Raw genomic sequence first — 14,889 nt, 5'->3', positions numbered from 1 at the left:
TACTGTAATGGAACTGGTTCTATAGCTCCTTTTGTGAAAAGAGCTGGTACCTCTTGTTGGATGAGCTGCAGGTGCTCTGACAATAGTTTGTGAGTGCGAGGTCGTATGTTGATAGATTACTGGTGAGCTACAGGCAATAACCATGTCGGATAATGTCCAACGCTCATTTGTCTGATGTTCCGAATTGCCAAATTGGGAGGAATTGTCGAAGCCTTCCCCCGACAGGTGTTAAATCATCAGGGGAAAGTGTAATCAAGTCGCTGTTTATTGGGGGAAGTAGAGTTACGCATTGGCATGCCCGTACCTCTACTTTTAAGTAGTGGTTTCCTCTGTACCCTCTTCTAAAGAAGCCTCTACCGGGAGAGGGTTGCATGTTGAACTTGTATGAGGAAGTGTTAGGGTCTGAGGATGTACTTTTAGACCCTGCTCTATAGAATGAGTGACGAAAGGAGCCTCTGCTTGAAGGATTATGAAGAGCTCCCATGGAAATCGCCATGTCCGTCTTTTTTCATCTTTTCTAAACCCTCATCAACCTGAGGCCCGAAAAGATGTTTATCAAAAGGAGTGTTTAAAATAGACTGTTGGACCTCTGGTTTAAAGCCGGAACTTCTAAGCCGGGCATGCCTACGTAAGAGTGCTGGTGTGAACTTCTCTTGCTGCAGTGTCAGCAGCATCAAGAGCACATCTAATAAAAGAGTTAGAAATGAGCTTCGCTTCTTGAACTAGCTCTTCTGCCTTTTTCTTATATTCTTCTGGCAGTTACTGAATTAGACCCTCCATCTCATCTCAGTGGGTCCTGTCATACCTGGCTAATAGGCCCTGCGTGTTGGCAATGCGCTAGTGATTAGCAGCTTGAGCAGCTACCATTTTACCAGATGCGTCAATAAGCTTAGATTCTTTATCTGGGGGAGGTGTATCTCCAGATGTCTAAGTTTGCTCTTTTTCAAGCGTTAGAAACTACCAGGGAATCTAGGGGGGAGCGGTCCCATAATAAAAAACCTGATTAATGGGTGATGGTTTATATTTTTATATCAACCCTGGGTGTTGATTCGTGCACGAACAGGATCCTTAAAAATGTTATCTGCATGTCTCATCATGCCTTTTAACATAGGGAGACTTCTACTAACTCTGTGTAAAGACCCCAATGTCTCAAATAAAAAATCGTCATCTAACGCTCCTTTATGCAGTGTAACGCCACAATATGCTGCTGCTCTGGAAATTAGCTCCAGATAGGAGATGTTATCTGGAGGTGAAGGTTTTGCAGGGTATAGGTCTGGGTCATTATGCATGGTTGGATCAATATTCTAATCATCCCATGGATCTGTAGGCAAAGGAGCATTATTATCATCCCCCATCTCTTAATTCAGGCTGTGTGTGAGGAGATCCATGTGGTGTCATGTGTAATGGATCTGAGCCTGGCAGTATTGGTAAAGGCGAAGATTGTAGAAGTGGTGGAGAAGTAGGATGGATCGGACTTGTAGCAATGTCCTTCTTAAGGGGGGTTTTGAATCCAGTATCCTTTGAACTGACTTTCCTTTTAAAAGGAGTTTTGGATAATCTGTGTCCAGTGTCTGGATTGAGATAAATCTTTTTCTGAATTGGATCCAATACGTCCTTCATAACGTCTAAGATTTGTTCCCGGGAATCTGAACTATCTTCTTTTGATTTTGGCGCCGAACTTTTAGGTGCCGAACCGAACTTGTCCTAGGAAGCGGAAGGTTTGGGCTCCAAAACCGACTTTTGTTTTGAAACAGAGGATTTTGGCTCCAAACCGGATTTTTCTTTCGAAGCGGAATGTTTCGGGTCTAAAGACAAATTTGCCTTGGTTTGATTCTGAGTCGGAAGGCTTGACCACTTGTTTCGGTGCCAGGCCCGAGGGCGGGGCGTCAGAAACGTCGTCTTGGTGCCGACCAAGACCTGAAGGTAGAGGTGGTGCCTAAGCCTTATGTTCGGTAAAAGATAGTTTTTGGTGTACGGAGGTTCTGGTACTCATGACACCCTGTCTCACTGGAATGTCTTCTTACACCAACTCGATCTCGAGGTCGGAATCAGATTCGACTGAGAAGGCCTTCTCTTATTCCGCAGCTGCTGCTTCCTCTTGTTCTGACTCTTCTCTGAAGATGTCTGGAGTCTGTTGAGTGCTTTGGCGCTGCATTTCTTGTCGTAGAGCTCGACGATCTCGAAGAGTCTTTTTCGACCTGAACGAGCGACAGGCCTCGCAGTCTTCTTCCTTGTGCTCCGAAGATAAGCAGAAGTTGCAGAGCTAGTGTAGATCAGTTCGAAGGTACTTTGAACGGCACCAAGGACAGACACCGCTCCATCGGTAAGGGGTGGTTCGTCGTGGCTAGGCCCGAAGGCCGCCCACGATGTTTGGCTGAAGAGGAGAGACTTACAAAATCGAATAGATACACGGAGAGAGGGAAACCCGTAGGATAAAAATACCGTCTATGGGAGAGTGGATTGCGTAATGAGGGAAACCCGAAGGTCTGTTTCAAACTGGAGTACAGCAATACACGTCCAAACCCGATGGCAGAAAGAAAATCTAACAATGAAGTTGATGCCCATGTGCACTATCACCGAAAGGATGAGTCACCTTACCTGGTGACTAGGAAAGACTTCTTCGAAGAAAAACAACTTGCAAACATCCGGCTCCAACACTAGATGGCAGGAGTATGCAAAGCATGTGTATCTACAGCACACATGCCTCGAACAATGGTCGATCATTAGCCCATGCGCGGGCCAGCAGCCACCACTGTAGATTTCTGGCAGTCGCCCCTGAAATTTGCACATAATCCGACAGATTTCCCGGATGCTGTGCTCACAGCAACTTTAGGTCCCACTGCAGAGCTTGCATATCCCATCTGGCACGTCTCAACAGAAGGACGCAGGAAGCCAACAACCTCAGAGTCATCTGCACTGAGACCCAGGAAAAGAGTTAAACAGATCATAGCCCAAATGTCCTGAACTCTCCGCTCGTGGCAAAAGGCATGAAACTATACAGTATCCAGAATGGCTATGATGAAAGGGAGCATCTGCAGAGTCAAATATAACTTCTGCACGTGTTAATGAACCCCAACAATATAAGTAGGTTTGCCATCATCTGTAGATGGTTGATGACTGGCTGGGGCAAGGCTGCCTTCATTAGTCAGTTGTCAAAGTAGGGGAACAGTAGTACATCCAGCCTCCGAAGGTGTGCTCTGACTACCGCCATCACTTTTGTAAACACCAGAAGGGGCAGTGGTGAGGCTGAAAACTGAAACAGCACTGAAAATTCATCTTGCCCACTGTGAACCGCAGGTAGCGCATGTGGGTCTGCAGGACAGATTTATGGAAATAAGCATCCAGCAGGTCTAACACCACTGGTCTCCGTGGTCTACGACAGACAGGACATGAGATGAGATCGTATAAGCAGGAACTGGGCTAGCATGAGCAGCTTAAATTTGGCCTTCAGCAGGAAGGCGTTGAAAGGGCGGAGATCTAAAATAGGACAAAGGCCTCCATCCTTCTGTGGCACCAAATAGTAGCAGCAGTAACACCCACCTACTTCCTATGCTGCAACCCTATCTATGCACCTTTTGGACAAAAGCGCCTGCACTTCCTGCTGCAAGACAGACAGCTGGTGCTCCGTCATCTGCCTGATGGAGGTGGAAGGTGCGGTGGGTGGAAAGAAATGGGAGGGCAAAGCCTCATTGTATAATTTGGAGGACCCACTTGTTCGAAGTGATGGCTTGCTAACCTTGGATTGAACATCGTATCCTGCCTCCAACAGGGTTGCTGTGTGATTGAAAGGTTGCCCTAAAGCGTTTTTGATGCTGAAGATGCTGGAGACTGAACTGCCCTCAATGCAGAATCTGCAGTTAGAAGTAGCCATCATAATGTTCTATTAGCCAAGGCAACAGTGGATCAATTTTAAAAGATCATCCAAAACTCAATTCAAGTTTGGTAAATAGGATATCCATCTTAATGTGGGTTTTTCAAATATGCATCTCAAATAGATGTGAAGCAGACACACTAGATGGTGTGCATGCACAGCCCACTTTTAGCACCATCAAGTACTGTGGCTCCTACAGTGTACACAAATCACTAATAGTCACAGACAATTCCATATGGGTTGAAACTCTACTTTCGCACTGACAGACTCTCTGCCGATTGTCATCGACTTTATTACTGCTCATAAGACAGGTGAAGATTTAAAAAATTAGCTTGACACGAATACCACATGACTGATACTAGGAAATTAATAATTTGACATTATTAGACATTTTTCTCTAAAAAAGTGATTACCTTAGGTTAGTGCTGTCCAGATTCCTAACTCAGGAGGTGGTTTACTCTCACCCAAGGCCAATGTTCTATCTTCCACCATCCTTATTTGAGACTGTACTGTGGAGCTGTATGCATCACCATTCCTTCAGATAAAAACCCCTTCTTAGGCTGGCAAGGTTTCTTATCAGATTACAGGTGATCCCAAGGGTTATCTGCCTACACAAAACTGAATACTATGCAACCTGCACTTAACACTGTTCATGACTCCTGAAAATCCACCCACCTGCTGATAGAAGCAAAGCTAGAGATCTTGCTAAAGAGGTACCTATATGCAACAACCTCAAGCTGATAGAAGCAATAACCAGGACTAACTTCTTTTTATCAGAGCTCTCGGTTTCTGGAGGAATTCCAACCATGATTACAGTTCCTTTTTCAACATCAAGGGGCGCAGCCATTATAAGTGGGAGAAGCTTGCAGCGTTTGTTCTTGGTCTGGAAAACAAGAAACAGACAATTGTAAACTCGCATGGAATTATCAGCCAACCAGCCAGCTTTTTTACAAAACTCTAAAAGGAAGCTCACCATGAGTATACATAAAAAAACAAATTATTGCATAAATATGGTATCCTTGCAGACAATGCTTTTTTCATATTGGAAGCTCAGAGCATCCGTGTTCACAAGAACATTTTTTACTTACCTTTAGCTACTGTTCTCCATGTTGATATTTTTAATTGATTTAGATGCTCTCACTAGATTTCCACCAGTTTGATACTTATCGGCACTTTTATAATGCCATAATTAGCTAGATACATCTAATGCTGCAAGCTGCATAGCCTATCCACCTTATTTCAACGTGCCATGCAGCCAATAAAGTGAATAGGCTTTAACTCCACCTCTTAAGGCACATCTTTTGCTTTTCATAGCATTACTGTTGTGGGGAAAAAAAAGTTAAATGCTTTTGTTCTATATTGGAGTAATTGGAACCTGCTTCAACCATGTTTTCTTGGTCAGGCTAACACCGCGCACAGGAAGTGCCTGCCCCATATGCTGAAGTGCCTTGCGTTTCAGCTCTACGGTGAGAAATAACTGGATAGTTTGGTAAGCTGGAAATTCTTTACATTTGTTACTAGTGAAAGTCATTCTCTCGTTCGCATGATCTAAACCAAGCTCCTCTTCATTCTTTATATGAAATTTTATCCTTTGACCAATAATAGAATCTTGTTTGTGATACAGTATACATGTGGATCAGGCCAGTGCTTTTCAAGCTTTTTTTTATCAATTCTTTTTCTGGAGGACTAGCCTGGCTGACTGCCATTGACAGACTATTCATTTTTCTTTTGTCAATAAAGGATTTCAGAAATGTTGAGGCATGTGAAAATATTTCTTCACAGTGTAGAAAGGGGGCACCCTGTGAATTTCATTGACAGTGATATTGTTCCTTACCAGTAACTCCTGTTCTCTCGTAGGGGATTTCCATTAATAGTCGTAAGCACTGAATAGAGTAGCAAGCTCATCCTCACTAAGAGCGGTGGAGAAGACAGGATCAACTAAGGTAGCCTTTAAGCAAATAGATTTGAGGAAAGCCTGTCCTAGCATCAGAATCTATAGGCAATAGTGGCTGCTTTGCAAATATCCGCTGTAGGGAGATCTCATTAAAGCAGCAGTAGCTGCTTTACCTCTGGTGGAATGTGCCTTTAGGTTTAGCGGATAGTGTTTTGTTGGCTTTTTGATAACACAACCAGATACAGGAAACTATACATCTGGAAAGGGATTGCTTTGAAGAGGCTAAACCTGTACGGACCGGACCATAGTTTTAGACGCGCCAGGCACAAGCGGTTGGTACCCTGTCAATATATGGACTGGACCATAAATGATAAACAATTGGTTCGATCTGTGGATGTCTCGTGTTTTAATTGAGATAGAATTTCAAAACTCATTTCACATCCAGGGAAGAGTTATTTCCGCTGGAGTAGACGGATTCTGAAAGAATGTTGGTAATGAGATGGTTTGGTTGACATGGAAGTTCAAAATCATCTTAGGGAGGAATTGTGGGCGAGTCCTCATTACCACTTTGTAGAGTGGAAGACTGTATATAGTTTGTGAGAACATAGGGCTTGGATCTTGCTAACCCTGTGACCGGACGGTATTGCTACAAGGTAAGCTGTCTTCCAAGAAAGCTGTTGCAGGGAGGCTTAGTGAATAGGCTCAAAGGGATCCTGCATAAGATGTGAAAGTACTATGTTAAGTTCCTAGAGAGGTGAGGGACGCCTAATGGCCTTTATTACCGGGATTTTAAAAAACAAAGGTTTGTGAGGGACATTTGCCCTTCAGTTGGTCCCACTGGTTTGCACGACATTCTTGGAGGAGTCGCATGTGGAAGTGAGAAAGACGTAATGAGGCCATCAAGCTGAAAAGAGAGGATACTTCCCTCACCGTTGGATGAGATACCTTCATGCGAGTAGGACATCTCTGAAGGATCAATAAGCGTCTCTTCTCCGAAGGACACCCTTTTGCCTGTATGGTGTCGATGGAGACTCCCAAGTAATGCAAATTCTGAACTGGAGTTGGGGTGGACTTGTTGAGATTGACATGAAGCCACAACCGCTGAAGGAGATCACAGGTCCAATTGAAATGAAGTTGGGCTTCTTGAGACGTTGACTTCATGCTGCAGTCGTCTAGGTATGGGTAGATGAAGATTCGGTGCTTTCTTAGATGGGCTGCCACCACTGCCACGCATTTTGAGAATGTTCTGGGTGCTGACTTTAAGCCAAATGGAAGTAGTGTGTATTTATAACAGTCCTGTCCGACAACAAACCTTACAAATATGATGCTTTAAGGCGATTGGATTGTGAAAGTATTCATCATGAAGGGCAATGGAGCAAAACCAATCTCCCTGGTGTAATTGGGGATAGATTTGATGTAATGCCAGCATCCGTATCTTCAAGCCGAATCCATTTGTTGGCTATTTTGAGATAGTGTATGGGTCTGAATTTGTTTTGGTCTTTCTTCTTCACCAGGAAGTACCTGGAGTAAATGCTTGTTTCCAGATGACTGCGGTGAACGGAGTCCATCGCCTTCTTCTGTAAGAGGATGTTGATGAAGCAGGATTTTGCACCAAAAAAAAACCCTGCTCGGATTAAAATACATACTAACAGTGTACGGTAAAGACTAACATACACATCACATGAACACGAGGGAAACTGCTTTTGCACATGCATGCACCAACATAAGATAATTCATTAAGAATTAAAACCACATTTACGTTTTGCTTTGAAAGAAAAGAGAAGTAATGCACCACTAGGCCGCAATTTACAACTTTTCGCATCTTGCTTTAAAAATAATAAATAATGCCGATTTTGTCTTAAGCTTCTACTAGGAAAACAATAACAGGTAATAGTGCAAAGGTGGGTGGTAAAACAGTGAAAAGTGCATTTCTGTAAAATTAATGAATGTTTATGTTCTGTTTGCCATAGTGACCCGAAATGGGTCTCCATTATTCTTAAGTTAGCCGGATAGATGAGGGGCTGGAAGTGCTGAGCGATGCAGAGAAAGTGAACAGGTTCAAAGCTATACAGCACAGAGCGCATTGTTCGACTGCCAAGAAATGTGACTGGCCGCCGGATCAAAGACCTCTTCCGCGGACATAGAAGAAAACAAATGAGAATATGTGTGAATGTATTGGATATTGTATTAAAAGAACGAGTCAAAATTGATGTAATGGGAAGGGATGTCATACAATAGAAATGTACAAAATATGAATGGAGTCACAGTGGTGTGACAGACCATCTCCTGAATCCACGAATGAACTGTTGAATCCTATAAAATGTTGCAACTGATGTGGGACGGACATGTAGGTTTTATGGTATAACTGGGGTGCCTTTAGGGGTGTGGTTGAAGTGTGCCTTTCGCAGATAGCTGTCAGAGGGGTGATGCATCGCTGTTTGTCTGTTTGCAGAGAGGCCTAGCCGTTTCAGTCCTTGTCCCGCTCCTGGGTCCTGAATCTTTGTTCCCAGACTATTTCATGGGACATCCACCATCTCCTCGGCCAAGGGGGTGGTCTTTCACAGATCCTTTGGGTTTGTATCATTTTTCTGACTCATACTTTGCATATTTATTTGCAAATGTATTTTTGTCTCTGAAACTGATATCTCTTGATCTATCCACTCCGTCATATGTATGTTGTTTCGCATTATTTTTGCTGAAACTGATGTCTCTTAATCAATCCACTCCTTCATGCGCATATTGAATTGATGAGATTGACACTGTTTGCATATGCTGATGTTCTCTCTCTCTCGTGAATTACATTGTTTGCACTGTGACTGTATGCAAATGAGCATAATATTTTACATTGATTATGAGATAAAGCTTTATTAATCTTACCAAGAGTCTGTGATTATTTAGCCGACTAGATAGATAAAGTGCTGTCATTACCATCAACTTCTCAACGAATTGGTCCATCGACCGAGAGAAAAGAGCGGATATATGGTATAGTCATGTATCTAGAGGTGCAAAACATGACCCTGTGATGTAAATACATTTTCACGTCATTAAAGCTTGACCCCCAGCGCATCAGGGATTTGAGTGAATGTGTATGGGCCATTTGTATGTTATCGGGTATTGATCCCTGATTAGGTGTAGCGCTGGATCATTGTCTTCTGACCAAAGCAATGCAAGATGGAAATTGGACGGTTTTGGAGGAATGGACAGTGGCAGAACCTGAGACAATATCAATGTTGCACAATATTCAGAACCCAGGATTCTTTTGTGATGTGTTATTACTATCAGACAATGTGAAATGCTTCCCCCTACCGGAGTGGGTAATGGAAGAGGGGAAAGAAAGGACCTGAAAGGGATTCCCTGACCATAGAAGCCAGTTCCAAGAACGGGGAGTATGGGTGGGGCGGTAAGGAATCTATAACTAATCTAGGTCTCTAACAGATATATCGTTACAGAGGGTAAGTAACTTGTTCATCTGAAAGAGACAGTTATAGATTCCTTACCTTAGAATAGCCAGCAATACCAACCCCGGAGGTATGTCTACGAACCAAGTTCACACTAGAAAGTCCTGGAGAACAGAACGGCCCCAAAAAAATTGCCATGGACTTGGCTGTCCAGGCAGTAGTGTTTCGTGAACGTGTGCAGAGATGCCCACGTAGCTGCCTGACGATGTCATGGAGGGTAACTCCCCGTCCCAAAGCAGTGGTGGCTGCAGTCGCCCTGGTGGAATAGACGTGCAGTCCCACTGGAGGCTTCTTCTTTGCCAAAGAGTAGCAAGCTTTAATGCACAAAACAACCCACCTAGAGATTGACCGTTTGTGCACGGCCCGACCTTTTTTGGCACCCACGTAGCCAACAAAGAGCTGGTCATCCACCCAGAATGGCTTGGTGCGATTCAAATAAAAGGAAAGCGCGCGTTTTGGATCCAGACGGTGGAGCCTCTCTTCCGCCTTAGAAGGATGCAGAGGCGGGAAGAAGGTGGCCAAAGAGATGGTTTGACCAATGTGGAAAGAAGGAACCACCTTGGGAAGAAAGGAAGGTCTGGTTCAGAGGACGACCTTGTCCAGATGAACAGCCAGAAAAAGAGGCTCTGAAGTAAGAGCTTGGAGCTCACTCACCTTGCGAGCAGAGGTGATGGGAACCAGAAAGGCAGTCTTTAAAGTAAGAAGTCCGAGAGGACAGCAATGAAGCGGCTCAAAGGGAGAGCACATAAGGTAAGTAAGAACCAAGTTCAAGTTCCACTGAGGCATTACGAAGGGAACAGGAGGAAAAAGATGAGTAATGCCCTTAAGGAAGCGATTTATAACAGGACACTTGAAAAGAGAAGGCTGATCAGGAAGCCTAAGAAAGGCTGATTTGGCTGAGAGGTAGCCCTTCAGAGTGCCCAGAGCAGAGCCCTGCTGGGCCAAAGACAGGAGGAACAATAGAAACTCAGAAAGAGGCAGAAAGGGGATCCATAGCCTTTGCTGTGCACCATGCCACAAATTTGTTCCATCTGCAGGCGTATACCGTTTTGGTGGAGGGATGCCTGGCTGCCAAGATAACATCACAGACCTCAGGAGGAAGATCAAAGCCCATCAACTTTTGCTGCTCAATCTCCACGCAAGGAGGTGGAGACGGGACAGGTTTGGGTGTATGACTGTCCCCTGCTGCAGCGACAGAAGATCCTCCTGAAGAGGCAGTCGGATCGAAGGATTGATGGCCATGTGTAACAGCTCGGGATACCAGACTCTTCGTGCCCAATCCGGAGCCACAAGAATGACTTGGGCCCGGACCGGCTTGATCTTCTTCACCACTCTGGGCAGAAGTGGTGTAGGCGTATAGAAGACCACAACTCCACTCACGACGTAAAGTGTCACCTCGCGACTGCCGCCTTGGAAATCCCAAAAGACACACAATTGATGAACTGAGAGCAGAACAAATCAAAACATTCACCCCCAGTCAATAGATCTGGGTTAAATCCATCATTCTTTTGCTCACCATGCCACCCCAGTTTAGACCCAGCCATATGCAAATCAGTCTTGACCCTGTTCCTCATTGGAACAGTCCAGCCCGAACTGCCAAGCCAGGTCCTCCCGGGACCGGAAACAAGCATCCTAGGACCGGTTTCGGGGTTTCACCCCTCTTCAGCCAGGATAGCTTGATTCCAGTGGCACAGTGAGCCCAGGACCCACGTCTGGGCATACCTGGCGCACTTAGGGCGAGAAAGCAAAAGACACACAATTGATGAACAGAATGCAGAACAAATCAAAACATTCACCCCCAGTCAAGAGATCTGGGCTAAATCCATCACTTTTGCTCACCAAGCCAACCCAGTTGGAAATCCCAGTGTGCAGAATTGCTGACATTGCGCGTTCTCTTCGGGTGGTAGCGTTGAATTTGCATGGCGCTTACTTTCACACACCCGTCCTGCCGGCCCACCGGAGTTACCTGCGGTTCATGGTATGCCACAAGCACTTTGTTTACCGTGCTCTTCTTTGGCCTTACCAGCACCCCTCGGGTGTTCATGAAAGTGAGGGCGGTGGTCGCAGCTCATCTGCGCAGATCAGAGGTTCCAGTCTTCCCCTATCTCAACGACTGGCGGTTAAAGGCAGGCTCGCCCCAGGCAGTCGTCTACCACCTCCAGACTACGGCGGACCTCCTGCACTCGCTGGGACTTACTATAAACGTGCCCAGGTCACACCTGATTCCCTCTCAGAAGCTCCTTTTCATCGGAGCGGTTCTGGACACGATGCAGTTTTGGGCTTATCCTCCAGAGCAGCGAGTCCAGGATATTCGGGCTAGGATTCTGATCTTTCAGCCTCTATCCTGGGTTTCGGTCATGAATGACCCAGAGGCTGCTGGCCTCATGGCCTCCTGTATCCTGCTGGTGGATCATGCCAGGTGGCATATGCAGGCTCTGCAGTGGGACCTGAAGTTCCAGTGGGCACAGCATCAGGGGAATCTGTACGATTGAGCTCAGATCTAGGAGGGCACTGCATGTCCATTGCAGTGGTGGCTAAGGAACCAGGATTGGGTCAACGGCAGATCCCTCTGCCTTCCCCAACCGGAGTACGCAGTGGTGACTGATGCATTATTTCTAGGGTGGGGCGGCCACATGGGTTCCACATCAACCTTCTGGAGTTTCAGGTGATCCGTCTTGCACTGAAAGCATTCCTTTACTCTGTCCGGGGAAGAGCGGTGCAGGTGTTCACGGACAACCCCACTGCCATGTGGTACTGCAACAAACAGGGTGGGGTGGGGTGGGGTCGTGGACCCCATGTCAAGAGGCTCTTCATCTCTGGACATGGCTGGAATATCAGGGCATATTCCTGGTGGTTCAACACCTGGCGGGTTCACTGAACACCAGGGCGGATGAACTCAGCCGCAGGTGCATGATAGATCACAAATTGAGTCTTCACTGCACCTCTCTTGCCTCTTTATGCACCTTTCTTGCCACTCATGCAATCACACACGCAATAGTCGTGCAGTCATCCAATCACCCAGGCACTATTAGTCAAACATTAAAACATATTTAAAAAAATCTATATCTATATATATATATTTTTTTTTTTTCACAAAAAAAAACAGGTTTCAGGGATGTTCTAGTTCGCAATTAGCATAACAAACCTTCGATATTCACTGAAAGAAACACAGGTTACAGGAACTTTATAATTAGGCTGACATTTCACTCGTACAAAACCAGAGAAATTTAGCCATTATAGTTAGCTGCTAACTATAACTCGCTTCGCCACAATGCACTGCTGAATAGGTTACATATTACTCTTGTCAGTGTTATCACTGATGACATCTCAAATGATGTCACGGATATCATCCATATAATCTCTGATGCACCTACTCACAACCCAATATAACCATTCATACACCCACTCCAAATTTCAGACTACCATTCTTGAAACCATTGACACACCAATACCAGTATATACATGACAGCTCACTGCTTTATAGGTCTACATACACATCCACTCACTCACCCATACAGGAACTTATACGGCCAGACACCAATACAGCCACTGATCTATCCACTTATACACCCACTCATGCACCATCAGTTACCCATAGAGCTACTCAATCACACAGCCACTTACTCACCCATAAAGAAACACACACACACACACACACACACACACACACACACACACACTCACTACTCATACAGACTAAACAAATATTTACTCTCCTATGCCGTAGCCGACACTCCCCCATACAGCCACTCATGTACACATACAGTTACTTATATACTGCAATACTCACATATACAGCTTTTCACATATGCAGTCACTCATCCATATACCACTGAGACATCCATTCACTCACCGACACAGCCATATGCACACATACTGCCTTTCACATATGCAGTTACTCATCCATATACCACTGAGACATCCATTCTCTCACTGACACCGCCATATGCACACTCACTTACCCATACAGTCCCTCACAGACACATTCATGAACTTATACACCCAGGGATTCACCCACTCATACATCCATGCAGGGAGTCACACACACCGTCACCCACTCACACAGACACTCAGGCATCCATACAGGTATTCAGACAACTAATCAATAACCCATATAGACACTCATGTACCTACTCACCAATCCAGGCAGCCACTTACACACCAACTGACAGACTGATAAATACATTCACACAGATTAGTCACTCACCCATACAGTCACTAAAACACGTTGAATCACTCACATATACAGTCAGTCACGAACCCACTAAATCATCCATACAGACACTTACACACCCAATCATTCTTTAATACACCTTGACATATAGACGTTTGCTGGTCTGGGTGGCATGTCCACTTGAGATGTGGACACTCTCACAGGTGAAGGAGGCCCGTGAACCACCACTGACATGGCTACTCCGGGATTATTATGAGGAGTCTGGCTTTCTGGTGGGACAGCTTGAGGAGGACTGGTGGAATCAGAGGGATTGGTAGAAAGGCGTAAAGAGATTTGACTGACCAGTCGATCAATAGGGCATTCCCCAGACTCCCTGGTGGACACTAACTCAAGGCAAAGTCTTGGCATTTTTTGTTTTCTGCGGTGGCGAACAAGTCCACGTGGAGGAGCCTTACTAGGCTTTATGATGAGCTAATGTGCCTAAACTGGTTATATTTGTGGTGAATGGTTTTGCTGGGCAATGGTTACCCAAACGGCACAAGCCATGTCTGTTTACAAAGCTCCTAAGAGCTGTTGGCTTTATCGACAAAGAGGTGCTGTCCAGCAAAAGTCAGCTATCAACCTTACCTTGAAATTCTAGTGGAATATATCAAAACAACAAAGTACTGCACAAGACATCACTGAATGTGGAAGTACAGATTATGTATTAGAAATATATCTACATATTCATATACATATATATTAAAGGCAAAGAGAAAGGTGAGGACCAGGTGAAACCTATGAGGTTACAGCAAGCAGGAAAATTAGCATCTGCTACCATTGTCTATAACTGAGCAATCATAACAAGAGAACGGAAAGTTGGGGAACATTTATTTGATGAGGTTTTAGCCAGCAAGAAAATAAACAGATTCAGTCTTGTAGTCATCAGATACACATAATTATCCATTTAACAATGCCTCTATATATATATATATATATATATATATAACCATAATGTGGGAAAGACTAGGGGTCTATGCAGCTACAGCCTTGGGGGGAGTAGGGGGTGGAAGGTTGGAAAGTGGGTTCTAGGGATATGCACAGGTTGAAAATCTCTCAAATCATATCAATGACAGTATATAGCAGCCTCAGTCTCCTAACCCCTTTGGTCCAGTCGGAGCACTAACCCACTACCACTAGCTACTTTACTTGATCACTGTCTGATGGAAAAATACACAGGCATGATCAGGAACTTAACTGGCAGTTTATGGTGTTTGAAACAGCAGCATACATGTGCAGGGACACTTAATGAACTATACTGCGGGAAATCAACTAACACTGGCTGGCTATCAGTTTGCATTGGGAAAACTATGATCAAATCGCTTTGTGTTATTTCCATTCATGTTCAAATAAAAACCTTCTCACATATTTTTCATAGCTAATGTACAATATTTTTAGTTTAATACATTCTAGAAATGCAGATTTCAACTATAATTTCAATAAAGGTTTCATT

The 14,889-nt window shown here is 44.7% G+C and overlaps 1 protein-coding gene across 2 annotated transcripts in view; it reads right to left on the bottom strand.

The window, feature by feature from the left end:
* Positions 1–14,889, bottom strand: part of CDC45 (cell division cycle 45) — a 433,910-nt gene that overhangs the window by 60,190 nt on the left and 358,831 nt on the right. For both annotated transcript variants that reach the window (XM_085633419.1, XM_085633420.1), the window contains one exon: positions 4,636–4,754. In XM_085633419.1, the coding sequence (XP_085489545.1) occupies positions 4,636–4,754 (119 nt within the window). The remainder of the gene's footprint in view (positions 1–4,635; positions 4,755–14,889) is intronic.

Source organism: Triturus cristatus, chromosome 11 (genome assembly GCF_964204655.1).
Source record: "Triturus cristatus chromosome 11, aTriCri1.1, whole genome shotgun sequence".
Taxonomy (NCBI): Eukaryota; Metazoa; Chordata; class Amphibia; order Caudata; family Salamandridae; genus Triturus; species Triturus cristatus.
This window is presented reverse-complemented; position numbering and strand designations above follow the sequence as displayed.